We start from the raw sequence: 15658 nt of genomic DNA on the forward strand, positions 1-15658 counted from the left end.
TATATTTTTAAAATTCAGACTTCACTTTTTTATAACTATTCTCACATGAATTTATTTTGAAAAACTAAAACACTACCCTAAAACATACTATTAATTTATCAAGCACTATCCTAAAAACTATTTCTATGGATATCTTCCACATAACAAAAATCAAGACTATTTGTTTGTTTGATTCAGAAATGCCATGGTAGTTTTTATGTAATCTCTACATCCAATTGGGGCTTGAACTTAAGCTTACAACTCCAAGATCAAAAGTTGTAGGCTCTACTGACTGAGGAAACCAGGTGCCCCTCACATGGTATTAAAAAAAAAAAAAAACACCACAGTTAAAAGCTCTTCATTTGTGATTTTCGCAGAGGAAATGAAAGTCTGAACAAAAGGTCATCCAAACAGAAGGCCGACTATATCCTCAATCCTTAGTTGCATGGAAGAAATTTTGTGGGGTTCATGTGTAAAATCTTAGCAATAATACTCTGATCTCAAACCTTCATTTTTAAAAGTCATCTGAGATTCTACACTTGACCTAGAACAAAGCAGCAATTTTTCTGAATCATCTCTGTGCCTTCGCGTCCAAAGCTCCCCTACACTTTGAGACCTGGGGGACAGGGTTTCAAATTGGATATAAGTTTCTTTTGCCAAGTCATCTTCCCAGAAAGATTCTGACCTACATTGCAGTTTGCAAAGTTTGTACAACAGGAAAAATATCAATGGCAAGACAACAACACAGGCGGTACCGCTCACCACAACAAGGAAAGACACTTGAGAATCACCTTCCTTTTCAACTCTGTCAGTAGAAAAGGTAATACACTGGTCTTTCTGGGGAGGTATTCCTTTTGGGCAGACACATGCTATGTATTGCCTACCAGGCTCCAAGCCATCTATGGTTACTTGGTTCTTGCTGGAGTCAGCATTCAGCAGCAGCAGGTCCTTTTCACCATACTTGGAGTACAACACTGTCATCTCAGACTTTTGTGTGGTGTTGACAGTGTTCCACATCAATGTGACACTCTCTTCAGTCTCACCAACTACCCTGAGATTCTCTATTGTGGTATTTGTTTCCACTGGCGTTGCTTCATCCAACAATGCCAACTCTTCTTTTCTACTTGCACTACCTGAAGGAAGCTGACTTCCACCCAACTCCACCTTTAAATTTCTTTTCCCATCTGGGTGGAACTGGAGTGACTGCTGGCTGGCCATGGTGGGGCTTGTTGAAATTCCAGTGTTTCTAGCTGTGGTTGAAGAAACAATAGAGGAGAGGAAAGGAGATAAGGAGAAGAAAGCAGAGGGGGGAGGAGATGGAGTAGAATTAGAAAGAAAAATGGAAGAAGCAGGGGAGGAGGAAGGCCAAGAAGGTGACAATGAACCAGGCGGGGATGTAGATCTGGATCTTGGCTGGACTTCTTCCTCAGGGTGATCTCCAGTTCTTTCAGAGGTCTCTGATGATATGGTGGTTGTGACAACACCAACCACTGTCACAGTAACCATAGCTTCTGACATTCCAGCCAAATTTTTGGCCTTACATTTGTAATCCCCAGCATCCTTGTAAGAAATACCAGTCAAGCTTATTATGGACCATCTGACTCCTTCCCCTGGAGATTCCTGAATTACTGTAAGAAAAATAAATAAATAAATAAATAAATAAATAAATAAATAAATAAATGTTAAAAAATATTTATTTAAGAAAAATACTCTGTGAGGGGAAAAAAAGGAGAAACTCAAGCAACATGCCAACTGACCTGGATCTACATGCATCCCTTTTGCATAAATCAAGGGAGGGAAATGGCCCACTGCAAGTCTCTGATGGCAGGTCATAGTTCTGTAAACTGTCTACATGAAGGTCTAGGACATGCCAAGTACCGTGAGGTCTGTATGGGGAATGGTATTTTAAAAAGACACAATGCTATGAATTGGTAGACTTGGTTTTAGTAAACGTTTGTCCCCTTATTAGTATGTGATTTCAGACAAGACAATTAGCATCTTTAGGCCTCTGTTTCCATATTTTTTAAATAAGGGGATAAGACAAAGTGGCCTGACCAATGCTCTCGAATTTTAATTCACTATGGTCCTCTGAAATGGTTATTACAAAATCTTACTTAAATGTTTCCCAAAAAATTTTATCATTGTAATACAATGCTATCTATTTACATAGCCAGATGGCATAGCAGATCATTTTCTGGCATAGAAAAGTCATAATTAGTATTCTTAGTCTTTCATTTTATATTTAATCTAAATAAATCAGTAAACCATGGTTTCCTTTATTTGTAGAATAATATATAGTTTTTGCAGAATTGGAATTTTACTTTCCTAAACACTAAAATCTAACATTTTACCATTCTGTCTTGATTTTTTAAGCTTTCTGAAGAATAGTAATATCCTAAGCAGTATCCTAGTATCCCAGAATTTAACTTACTGCCTCAAACTGTGGGCCATCTACTATTTGTAAGAATATTAGGCCTTGAGTATTTCTTATTCCATCAGGTTTCATTACTTTTACTTTGATTTACATTTAATTTTAATGAGTTTTTTAAAAAATATATCACTTTAATTCATCAGAAAATCACTATTGAGTGATGCCTGGGTAGCTCAGCAGTTGAGCATCTGTCTTTGGCTCAGGGAGTGATCCCGGGATCCTGGGATCAAGTCCCACTTTGGGCTCCCTGAATGGAACCTGCTTCTCCCTCTGACTTTGTCTCTGCCTCTCTCTGTCTCTGTGTGTCTCATGAATAAACAAATAAAATCTTAAAAAAAAAAAAGAATATACTATTGAAACTAAGGCCAAAGCATTGAGTTGGTCATAGTAGGATCTAAAAAGTCTATGAAACCCATATTTCTAAAAATTATCCTTTTGTTTCATAATAAGGCTTGCATGTAATTTATTATTTAAATAATTATTCAAAAATGAGAAACTTGTATTAAAATCTTTCCTAAGAATACTGTAATAGTTATCCATTTTAAAGTGAGCCATATCCAAGATTATGAAGCAAGACCAAGAGCCTTATTTGCAATCATCCATCCACTGGATCATGTTGTTTTCTATCAGTAAAAGAAATCAGATTGTCTATGTAGTTAGATAAGCTAAGGAAAATATTAACCAATCAAATGAATCTTTCAAATTCCTTTCACCAAACAATCTTGGCATATTTTATTAGAATTAACTAGCCAATTTCAGGAGCACCTGGGTGGTTCAGTTGGTTGAGCTCCCTACTCTTGGTTATGGCTCAGGTTGTGATCTCAAGATCAGGCTCTGCACTCAGTAGGAAGTCTGGTTGGGATACTCTCTCTTCCTTTCCCTCTGTTCCTCTTTCTGCTCTTTCTTTCTCTTTCTAAAGTAAAAAAATAAATCTAAAAAATAAAAAGAATTAACTAGCCAATTTCAAATCACACAAAAACATGAAATTAAATTCAGATCTTTGGGAACTACTTGTTTTTTAGGCCTGAATTAAGAAAATACCTGTATAATTAACTGGTGAGCTGTCAGATCTGGTCCACATGAGCTGTGGGGTAGGGTAGCCAGTAGCATCACACCGCAGCAGAACGTTACTACCCAGAGCAGATGTGATCTGGGTGGCCGAGGTCATAACTGATGGCTTCAGACACTGCTCCAACTCAGCCCGCTGAAACAAAATCCCTGTCAGGCGCTCAGGTTCGCTACAAATCATCAGTGGATCAAGAAGCACTATAGAAGGGTCAGCAACTTTTGACAACTCGATCATTTTGGAAATGTGACAGTCACAGAACCAAGGGTTGTCCTGCAGACCTAAACCAGAAGGAAGGAAAAGGTTGATAAAGGTTATTCTGTGGACTTCAGTTGACATCACAGCCTCTTGGTGATGTCAGATACAGACTTGGACAGGCAAGTATCTGTACTCTCTCCCTAAAAACAGACCCCTCTAGCGAGTGGCAGAGAGTTTAGAAACACTGTCACATGAAAAGTATAAAGTGCCCTCAATGAAACAAATGTTCTCGCTAAGGATATTTCCAGATCGAGAGCTTAAAGTGCTACCTGGCGTTTTCTTGCTGCACATGATAAAATGGAAAGGACTTACAGCACCTAAGTGAAGAACTGTTAAATAGAAAAGGACCAAGGCTTGCTGGGTTCAGTAATAAAACTGCTTCTTACCCCCAGCCTCTCCAAAGTTCTCAAACTAGGAAGGGCTTCAGCACAAAGATCAAATCCAGGGAGGGTGAAACTATAACATCATTTGCCAAGATCCCAGAAAGATCTAAGATAGTGCTTCAAAGCCTCTGGCAGACAAAAGTCTCTCTAAGGATGTTAGGGGTCATGTCCCACAGCAACCTCACATAAAGCCTAGGGTTGCAAGGGATTTATCTCAAAAAGTTTCGTGGCTGGGGCTTTTTACTAATGGAGTAGATTATACATTGATTCAGAAAGAGAAAAGACAGAACTGCAATTTTTAAAAATTCCAACCATGTTGGAAGATTTAACTGTTCATTCATAAATTCTATTTATGTCTATTTACATCTATTTTTAATATAAATTTCTATTTATGTCTATTTTTATTATAATAGTATTTCATGATTGGTTCATATTTTTCTGCCAGTACTTTCCATCTTAGAAATTTCATTTCTTCCATGGGTGAATTACATTGAACTTCTTCCTCCTACATTTAGTCCTATGAATCTATGACCAGTCTCTAATATCCAACTTGCCAGCAAACATCAAATTCATTCTGTCATGTAATAATTAATAATGTGGATAAAACTTTATGCTCTCAAAACACTTGTTATACTAGATTTTTGCTTTATAAAATAATAATAGAACAAGTTGGCAGTTATCGATTGCTTCTTATGTGGCAAATACTGTACTTGCCAAGAATTGTAAATGGTCTGAGTTTTAGCCTACTTTAGGGTGACCAATACTTCCCAGTTGGCAGAAGACACAGACTCCTGGTTAGAAGTGGGGGATAGCTTATGGCTCTGGAGGAAGACATTATCTTTGTTATACTGGTCAGTAAACCTGCCTACACTTTCTCTGGAGGGAGACATATCTTTACCTTCCAAAGCAGTTCTCTACACAAACATCCTTAAAAAGACAGTTCAGAACAAAATGCAATCAGTGGCTGCCTCTGCTCACAAGACATGCAGAAATGGGAGAGACTATGAAAAATTATCTTCCAACAGTGCTAAGCATGCTAAAGGATTTGTCTACCTCAATTCTGACAATAGCATGAGGTGGATAATATTAGTATCATCCTCATCGTAAAGAGAATGCCAACACTCAGAGATGCTGAGGGATTTGCCTGTGGTCACACAACTGTATATAGTCAGGATTTGAACCTGATTTTAAATATCCTGATTTTAAAGCTTTCATTCTCAAGCTCTCTATGTCTTATACTGACCTCAGGAAGCTAGTATGATTTTTTAAGTATCACATTAGAGGACACTAAAGCACAAAGAGATTACTGCCTTGATTCTGTAAGTAGCTTAGAGTCCTGAGTAAGTCCCAGATATCTCAGACTCTTAATCTAATATTCCTTCCACCATAACTCATTTCATCACCTAAAAACATCTAGAGCCATAGGTGGCAGCTATAAGTGCTGTCATCTATAAACACATGTTAGAGCAATGATGTCTGGAGCACAAATGTCTACCTAGGACATTTCTATAACATTAACAGCTTTATTCATGCTTTGAAACTGGCATAAAAATGTGTTAGTGGTGAAACAATAAATTTTTTTGAAGATTTATTTATTTGAAGGAGAGAGAGTATATGCACATGTGAGTGTGAGTGGGGAAAGGGACAGAGGGAAAGAGAGAATCTCAAGTAGATTTCCCACTGAGTGTGGAAGCCAATGCAGGGGCTCCATCTCACAACCCTGAGATCATGATCTGAGCTGAAATCAAGAGTTGGACACTTAATTGACTGAGCCACCCAGCACCCCTGAAACAAAATTCTTTTAAAAATTAATCCAACTGGTTATGTCTAAAAGTTATATAGAACAGGAGAATATTTTTAAACCCTTCAAAAATATAATGTTTATTCTCGCCTTGAAACATCAAGGTCAAAAGCACAACTTTTAAAACCTGAATAATAATAGTGACCTGAGTGCTGACCCATTCATCAAGTGTTTTTTTTCTCCCAATTTGAGGACAAAGGTACAAGAACTCCCTAAAGTTAAACTGTTATTTTTGTACTGCATTCCTTCAGGGTAGCACACCAATCACAATCACAGTAATTTGCACTAATTAATTTAGTTTATATAACTATTCTTGGATAGGAACAAATCAACTTTGCCTTATTCCTTCTCTAAAAGGACAATGTTTTCCATGCATCACAGCAGTTGAATTAAATGTGCTATTTTTTCATGCAGAGTCAGCAATAAATTCCTGTACAAAATTAATTCTGCAGACCATAAGTTCTTGAAAGCAAAAACCATACCTTAATCAGTTTTGTGGTGGCAGTGGCATTTAACAATCCAAGGAGGAAAGTAAACTCTTTTCAACAAATGGTCCTGGAACAACTGGACATCTGTTTGGAAAAAAGCTCAACCGCTACTTCACACTATACTCAAAAACTATTTTGAGATAGGCCACAGTCATAAGCATAAAAGCTAAGAATTATAAGGCCAGAAATCAAATATAAAAGTTAAAACTATAAGGAAAATAGAATATCTCTGTGACCTGTAGGTAGGCAAATATTTCTTAGATGAGACACACAAAGCACTAACTATAAATGAAAAAAAATTGATAAATTAAATGTCTTTAAAATTTAAAACCTTCTTACCAAAGACAACATGAAGAAAATGAATAAATAAATCACAGATTTAGAGAAAATATTAATAGCACATATAATTGACAAAAGGCTTGACATTCTGCACAAGAATGTTAATAGCAGCTTACTTCATAATAGCTGAAGACTGGTTACACCCCATGTTTCCAAAAAATAGGAGAAAGGATGAACAATTTATATATTCATAAAACTGAATAAGACTCAGCAGAAGGAACTACCCAAACATGCAATGACATGCAGTTATCTCAAAAACAATAATGCCAGGGACACTTGCGTGGCTCAGTGGTTGAACGTCTGCCTTTGGTTTAGGTCACGATCCCAAGGTCCTGGGATCAAGTCCCACATTGGGTTCACCATAGGGAGCCTGCTTCTCCCTCTACCTATTCCTCTGCCTTTCTGTGTGTCTCTCATGAATAAATAAATAAAATCTTTAAAAAAATAATAACGCTAAATGAAAGAAGCTAGACACAAAGGTACATCTTACATGATTTTATTTAAATAAAATTCTAGGGCAGACAAAATTAACCTATTGTGATGAAATAAAAACAGTGGTTGCTTGAAGTGGAGGAGAAGAGGTATAGGTTAACTTTCCAGTGTGATGAAATTATTCCATATCCTTGGACCCCAATGTTTATAATAGCAAAGTCCACAACAGCCAAACTATGGAAAGAGCCCAGATGTCCATCAACAGAAGAATGGATAAAGAAAATGTGGTGTATATATGTATATATACAATAGAATATTACTCAGCCATAAAAAATGAAATCTTGCCATGTGCGATGATATGGATGGAACTAGAGAGTATTAAACTCAGCGAAGTAAGTCAATCAGAGAAAGACAATTATCATATGATCTCACCCATAAGTGGTATTTAAGAAACAAAACAGAGGATCATAGGGGAAGAGAGGAAAAAATAAAACAAGACAAAATCAGAGAAGCAGACAAACCACAAGAGACTCCTAACTATAGGAAACAAACTGAGGGTTGCTTGAGGGGAGTTAGGAGGGGGGATGAGGTATTTGGGTGATGGACTTTAAGGTGGGCATGCGATATAATGAGCACTGGGTGTTATATAAGACTGATGAGTCACTGACTTCTACCTCTGAAATCAATAATACATTTTATGTTAATTAATTGAATTTAAATGAATTTTTTTAAAAGAAATTATTCTATATCTGAATGAGGATGTGGATTTCATGGGGGTATTCATTTGCCATTGCTTACTAAGCTGTACACTTAAGATCCATGATGTGCAAATTATACCTCAACTTCTCAATTAAGAAAAGGCTTAAAAAACAAAAGAATGATATCTCTGGAGATGGACTGAACTTGAAGCTTGACTCTGCCTCTGCACCAGCTGTAAAAAGCAGGTAATAATTACAACCCACTTACTGGCATTGTCCTGGCTGAGATACTGCTAGGGAGTCCTCAGAAGAGCACCTGGTAAGAAGTTAACCTTAGTTTGTGGTTTTATCTCCTCTGTGGCTAGAAAAGAACAAGCATATCAACAGGGATTGAGGAGTGTTTGTTGAATTAAATTAATGCCATTTTAGAAAACTTTGTGGGAATACTCCTGTGGCCACTGCCTTCCAGGTAAACTTTATCTTGAATGGGAAAAAAAATTCATGTTTGCAACTGAGAAGATTTGAGTACCAATAAAAAGCACCCAAAAAAGCATTCTATGCCCTCTCCTACTGCAAGCTTTTTCCAAGACAAAGAGTGTTGGTCCTTACAGAGTCTGCCTGTGTAAATGTATCTTTATTCCTGAGAAAGAGGGCATGGAAATTTACCTGTATTACAAATAGAAAATCCAATGTAGTTTCATAGTTCATTTAAATGTTTACTTGCAGGACACTAGTGGGAGTATACAATGTTTTTATGATATATTAGAGGACAATTTTATGAACTTGATATTTTTACTCATGTAGAAAAGAGGACTAATGGAAAGGTCTCTTCCTAATTTTTTAAAAACAAATACATGATTTAAAAAGATCAATAATACATATATAAGAAAAAGAACTCTGGTATTATTACATACAATACTTTACATTACAAAGGAGTGGGGAATACCCTGGGCTCTGGAGCCAAACAACTGTATTCATGCCTAGCTCCATCACTGTCTGATGAGTAAATTTGGGCATGTGGCTGAATATGTGATTCAATTCTTCTTCTATAAAATGAGGGTGGGGGTCACCTGGTGGCTCAGTGGTTGAGCATCTGCCTTTGGCTCAGGGTCCTGGGATCAAGTCCTGTATCAGGCTCCCCACAGGGAACCTGCTTCTCCCTCTGCCTATGTCTCTGCCTCTCTCTGTGTGTCTCTCATGAATAAATAAATAAAATCTTTTTTAAAAATGGGGGTGAAACAGTACAGGGTTAACATAAGACTGAAAGAAGTTATATATATATAAAGTATAAGAAATAGTTTTGGCCCTGAGTAAGCACTCTATTAATATTAGCTATTACTATTATTGTTACAAACAGAAGTTTCATCTGCTAACAATAATAAACACAGGACACTAACAATTAAAAGCACAATATATTCCACTATAATAATAGAAAAGTAAATTTTACAGGGCACCTAGAAAGATACAATTGCTACAGTTAAACACTGAGTTCTAGAAAAGCTAGAACTGGTTTTCATTACCATATTTTAATGACAAAATTGGAAGACTCAATTAAAGTAACAGAAAAAGCCAAAATAGAGGAGTTTTTCTTTATAAGACACTCCCATCTCAGTCACAGCTGCTATGGATTATTGTTGATCTAAAATCATAACCTCAGAGACTGTTCACCTCATATTCTAAAGAACTGCCACATAAAATATCTCATAATATTCTCATTACAATCCTATGAATGAGAGAGAGTGAGATCTCCCACCTCCATTTTGCAGATGAAAAAACTGAGTTTTCTATGTGTGATTCACACATGTGAGCCAGTCTTCTTTAGAGAAGAGCATTTCTTTTCCCTTTTGTTACATAGCAGGCGTGGCTTTGGTAAGATCAGCTGCTGCATATATCTCGGCATGTTTCAAAATATCCTCTGTTATTTATTATCATGATTTTATCATTATTATTATAATAGCAATGCATGATCAATGCAGAACATTTTCAAAATATAGAATACTGAAAAGACATCCCATCACCCAAAGAGGACAGTTAACCAGCTAGTATATTTTTTTCAGGCTTTTTCTTTGCACACTTTAAAATAATTATGATTATATACCATTGAACACCCTGCTTTTTAAATTTAATGTTATACGAAAAGCATTTTCATATTACCCCTTTAAAGAATCTGCTTTTGAAGAAACTGAACCCTAAAACATAGATAAAGCTGTTTATCTCTGTGGACAGTGAAATTTCAATAACCCTCTCCAACTGATCCCTGAAGTTTCATCCAAATTTAACTCACAATGGAAAAATATTAATGTTGTGTAAATCAATTCTTTATAGTGATATTAGCAATAATAGCAACTAATCGTTAGAAAGCTATTAATAACAATTCAGTAATTTGATTTTATTTCCTACTATATATCACCTTTTGATAGATCGAAAGCAACTTAGAGAAATGTGTAGAGAAACAGTATCTCAATATATAAATTAAGACCATTTCTATCTATTATCATAAGGACTAAATTAGTGGCTAAAATAAAGTAAATAAGTACTACACTATAGGTTTACATGGTGTCTATCATGGTGTACATAATAAGAAGGACTCCACAACTATCATTAAATTAAACTAATAGAGGGCACCCCAGGTGGGTCAGCAGTTTATCGCTGCCTTCAGTCCAGGGCCTGGGCCTGGAGACCCGGGGTCGAGTCCCAGTCAGGCTCCCTACATGGAGCCTGCTTCTCCCTCTGCCTGTGTCTCTGCCTCTCTCTCTCTCTCTGTGTGTGTGTGTGTGTGTGTGTGTGCGTGTGTGTGTGTGTGTCTGTCCCATGAATAAATAAAATCTTTAAAAAAAATTAAGCTAATGTTTTTTCCCCTAACTCACCCTACAATACTTCTTTTATTCCCTAATAAAAATGTCTGAAGCACTAGATAAGCAGTAGGCAAACATAAAATAGGTATATGACAAAAAATTACATTATTTTTCCTCTTTCTATGTGGTTCTTATCACTCGTACTTTTAGTCTCATAAGCACCAAAATACATTTATATTTCAACAAAAGCAATGCTAAAATCATTTAACTGCTGCCATGGCATTTTCTTTTTTAGCAAAAAATTGTTTTTCAAAATTCTATTTCATTTATACTTTACTTCAGCAAATGTTTGAGCATGTGACATTAAGTAAGGACTTAGAACTCATGGCACAAATTTATCAGCAAGTTGCTTCTCACACCAAAAGGCTTAGAAATCATTTCACTGGCCAAACACTCAGTTCTTTCATCCTAAGAAATATAATCTCTTCGGTGGCCACAATGGTTGTAACATGTGAACTCACAACACAGCCTTATTGGGTGAACAAGAATTTAGTAGATCAAATTGATTGATTGATCAGAGCCTTAGGCTTTTGTCTCACACAAAAGTATGAAAGGCCTCACTGCCCACAGGTACCCCTGAGAAAGGTCTACTGATTTCAATCTGGCAACCACATTTACTGGGCATTTGCCATGTTCAGAGCACCATGCAAACACTGTGGGAAGAGACAAAAAAAGGAAGAGAGAGACTTACCGGAAGGAGTCTACATTTTAAGAAGCCAAGACAAATACCCACAGAACCTAAACAAAGTCAAGATCAAAGTCTACAAAACAAATCACATCTAAACTAATGCATTAGAAGATTGTCTTTATCATTTCTTTTTAGATTAAGAAAAATCTGGAAGCTATTCTCCCTAATAAAACCACTGCCACTTCATAACCCTATGAAATGGCCATAAATATGCCAGTGCCCTTCTTCCACCCCTGAAGAGCCTAATGAATGGCTGAAAAGAGAACAGAGCAGGTTGGCTATGGCAGAGCATGGAGCACTGACTGATGTGCTCACAGAATCAGGGCAGGTTGGTAGATTTTATCACTCAGCCCCAGGCTCTCTAACATCAGCATTAGTCTCTCAGTTTATGAGTCTATCTCCCTCCCTCCTCCAAAACACACACACACACACACACACACACACACACACACACACACACACACACACACTGCTGCCCTCACTCCAGTGCACACACAGAGCCATTTCATCTCACATGGGGTAAACAGATCAACCGACTTAGGTCAGCCGATAAAGTTCCATCCCATCAAAAGTGTAAGTATAGAATAAGAAGCCAAATTAAATAAATATGAAAAGACTGGACTACTGAAGTCAGGCCAAGCAAATTATCTGGACCTGAGAAGCCCAAAGGCTTCTGAGCTTACCAAGAATAATTCTTCGTGGTGTAAGGTCCAGGCTTCGTAATGATGTTGTAAGTAAGTGGGACCAGCTCTCCAGGAAATCTGGTGGTAGTGTGGTTAGCCTGTTGCTTGATAAATCCAAGTAGGCAAGGTTCTTCAGGTACCTGACCACCTCATTTGGCACACTGGTTATTCTGTTGTTGTGCAAATCCAGGGTCCTCAGATGGGGCATGTCCAACAGAGATGCCCAAGGGAAAGCAACCAGAGAATTTCCATCCAAGCGCAACTCATGCAGCTGCTTTAGGTTGTAAAAGCTGCTGGCATCAAGGCTGGCCACGGAATTGTAAGTCACCCAGAGGTATTGGAGCTCCACCAGGTAGTAGAAGGCCTCTGCCGGGATTCTGCGGATGACTGTCTTCTCTATACGTAGCTTCACAGTGTCCACGGGGAAGTTCATAGGGACCTCATTCATATCCAGGTCATTACATAGCACCGACCTAGTGTCACAAGAGCAATAGAAGGAAACCCGCTTTCCAAGACCCAGGTGAAAAAATAATACTTGAAACATGCAGGAAAATGAAACATTTTTCATTTCCTACTGGTTTTCACAAAGTATTCATTGAGCCTGACTGACCTATTGGAATTCATCATCATCGTCTTCTTCTTCTAGGTTGAATCCTATGAAATGGCCATTTTTGTAGGTTAAAAATGAGCAAATATCAGCAATTTCATGTGGTTCAACCTAATACTGATGAAGTTCTTTATGTGTCAGGCCTGTGCAACCATGTCACACCTACCTTACTTAATCATCAACAGCCCTATTAAGGTAGATATTGAGGAATAGGTAAAAGCACTAGCCCTAGAGTCAGGCTGATCTTGGTTCAGATCTAAGCTCTGCCACTTCCCCTGTGGCCATGAAAAGCCACTTCCCCAATCTTTCAACTTCATTTTCCCATATGGCACTGTTAGGATGATTAACTGAAATGGATGTAAAATTTTATACAATCCTGGCACATTATAGGCACTTAATAATGGCTGTTAGCTATTTTATCATCAATCTCATTTTACAGGGAAAATAATTGAGGCCCACCAACATGAGGTAACTGCCCAACGTCACATAGCTAGTAGGTTACCCAGCCGTCTTTCAAACCCACATCTGTCCAACTCCAAAGTACATACTCTTTAGGAAATTGCCTATTTCATAAAAATCTCTTGTTGAAGTTATGAATTGATCCTTTTTAAGAAGATAATTTAATTTGAAATAGGAAAGGAAGGGAAGGAGGGAGGGAGGAGAAAGAGCAAGTGTTCACACCAGATACTTAAAGTTGAACTCTCTTTTAATAATGTGACTTGTGCATTGCTTTCAGCCTAAGGAACAAACCAGAAACTGTGAGTTTATACCTCCTAATGCTCACTAACTGAAGTGACCTTGAATAAGTCACATTGTGATCTTGCTTTAGTGGCACGTGTAAAACAGGCATAGAAAAACAAGCCTGTCCCATGTGTGGGTGTAAAGTATGAAGAACCAGAGAATTTAGATTCATTTTAACCTGAAAAAAGACTTATTTGTCTCTCTTTATATACTCACCCCTGCTGGATTGCTGAAAATGGACAATAAAAATTTTGCAAAGCATAGTCTAAACTATAATACATTATACTTGTCATACATAATAACAATGAAACAGCCATTCAGTAAAAACACATGACATTGAATCAGTGCATTTTAAAAGCCAGCGTATAATGTGAAGAGAAGTAGATAGCATAAAGCTGGAGTGTACTGACAGGGTCATCTCCTTTTTGTAACTTTAGGAGAAGGCCTTATGGAATCATTGGAATTCTCTAGGAACACCTCTGATTCTTCATCTCGATTCTGTATTACAAATTCCAGTGCTACTTTATGCTAGAATGATCTGGTTTCTACTCAACATTCCAGTGTAATAGAAGAAAGCCTACATAGAAAGCTGAAAGACCTAGCATCTTTATCAGCCAGTCTCTACATCAGCTCAGTGTTGTGAGCTTGGACAAGTCATTTAGTCTCTTTGTGGTTATGTTTCTTTGTCTATAAAATGACAGCAGTCAAATTAGATTTTTTTTCTAGAGTCCTTGCCAGGCATAATATGCTATGGTTTTTATAAAATCCATCAATAATGGGGCCATCCCTATGAAAAAAAATTTTCTGTGACTATTTTCTTAAAAGTACCCTGCCCTGACTCATTAACTGCTTCATACTTTTGCCAAGTAGGTCTTTAATTTATTACAGATTGTTCTCTTTGTCTTAAATAACCTAGTGGATAGTCAAAAAAGATACCAAGAACTGGTTAAGTAAAGTTCATACAATAACAAGACAAACTACTCAAAGATATATTTTAATTGTTATTATTTATTTGTTTAAAGTTGTAAGACATAAATTGGGTGATTCTTTTAACAAATTATTTTCTATAAGAGGCTCACTGTTCACTTCAACCAAGTCACAAAATAATCTGATTTTATTATTAAATATCCTCTTTTTAAAAAAACAAGTTCTATCATGTTTAGCTAACAAAAGTTGTTTTGCATCTAACTTCTACCTCAAAGGACTCACATAAATTATAAGTATGCAATTATTCTCACTTTACAGGTAGATGTTAAAACAACCCAGAGGCTGACTAACTTCTGTGAGGCTCCCCAGTATCTGCAACAGACAGGGATCAACCCTGATCCATGTCTTTCAAACTTCTCTTTGTAAACTCCAATACTTTAAAATGAAAAATCCTAATTATAAGCCTCTCTAATTTCACTCTTGTGATCTTCCTTCCTACTTTAAAAAAAATCTATCCAGTTGGCATGAATAACCTTCAAAATGAAATGGGAAAGAAGGGAAGCAAATCATCTGGGTATGTCCAGTACCTCCTGATTGGCCCTCCCTCTTAGATTTTCTATAAACAAGCTAAACACTTATTTCAGTGGTTTGACCTCCTGAAAGGGACACGTGATGAACACAAGTGCAATGGATATTTTTGTAACATACGATGTGTCTGAGGGTCTCAAATAATTTGAGGGGCTTTTAAGAGTTAAACTACTCAAAATGAAAGAGTGGGCAACTGATTTTAACACAAGGAAGTTAAAGCTTATGTAAATTAAACCTTCTCTCCTCTGATACCTGGTCCACAATTTGCTTTCAAAATAAGGCTGTCTAGTTAAAGTCCTTTTCCTTAGAATCATTAGCACACTCACTAGCAAGGAGAGGAGCATACCTTGATCCCGTTCCGTCATTTCTGCCATGATAATCGCAGGTACACTGTGAAGGACATGAACAGCTCACTCTTTCCAAAAAGCTAACAAGCACAATGCACAGACATGCTGAGAGATGCATCGCTCCTTCTGAAGGTTATTGAACAAAAAGTAGAAACCAAATCCTAAGCTTCAGAAACTGGTGCACCAGGAATGCAAACAGCCATTTAGTAACAGCAGATTACATGGGATTAGCTGAGATCTGTAGTTACTTAACCTTCAAGTGTATTTTACAGGGGATCAATCGACCTAGCCTTTGAATATGGTTTCAGCAAAGTAACACATTCTAAGGAAAATGAAAATCAAGCATA

General features: G+C 37.1%; 1 protein-coding gene across 1 annotated transcript; it reads right to left on the reverse strand.

Annotated features, from left to right (window-relative positions):
- Nucleotides 1-279: 279 nt before the first annotated feature.
- LRIT3 (leucine rich repeat, Ig-like and transmembrane domains 3) lies at nucleotides 280-15429 on the reverse strand. The gene is made up of 4 exons (XM_055342330.1): nucleotides 15311-15429; nucleotides 12102-12574; nucleotides 3452-3757; nucleotides 280-1607 (listed from the first exon to the last, which is right to left on the reverse strand). The coding sequence occupies exons 1-4, from the start codon at nucleotides 15427-15429 to the stop codon at nucleotides 460-462; spliced, it is 2046 nt and encodes a 681-aa protein (XP_055198305.1). The 3' UTR covers nucleotides 280-459.
- Nucleotides 15430-15658: the final 229 nt, after the last annotated feature.

The sequence above is a fragment of the Nyctereutes procyonoides genome, unplaced genomic scaffold, assembly GCF_905146905.1.
Source record: "Nyctereutes procyonoides isolate TBG_1078 unplaced genomic scaffold, NYPRO_anot_genome, whole genome shotgun sequence".
Lineage (NCBI taxonomy): Eukaryota > Metazoa > Chordata > Mammalia > Carnivora > Canidae > Nyctereutes > Nyctereutes procyonoides.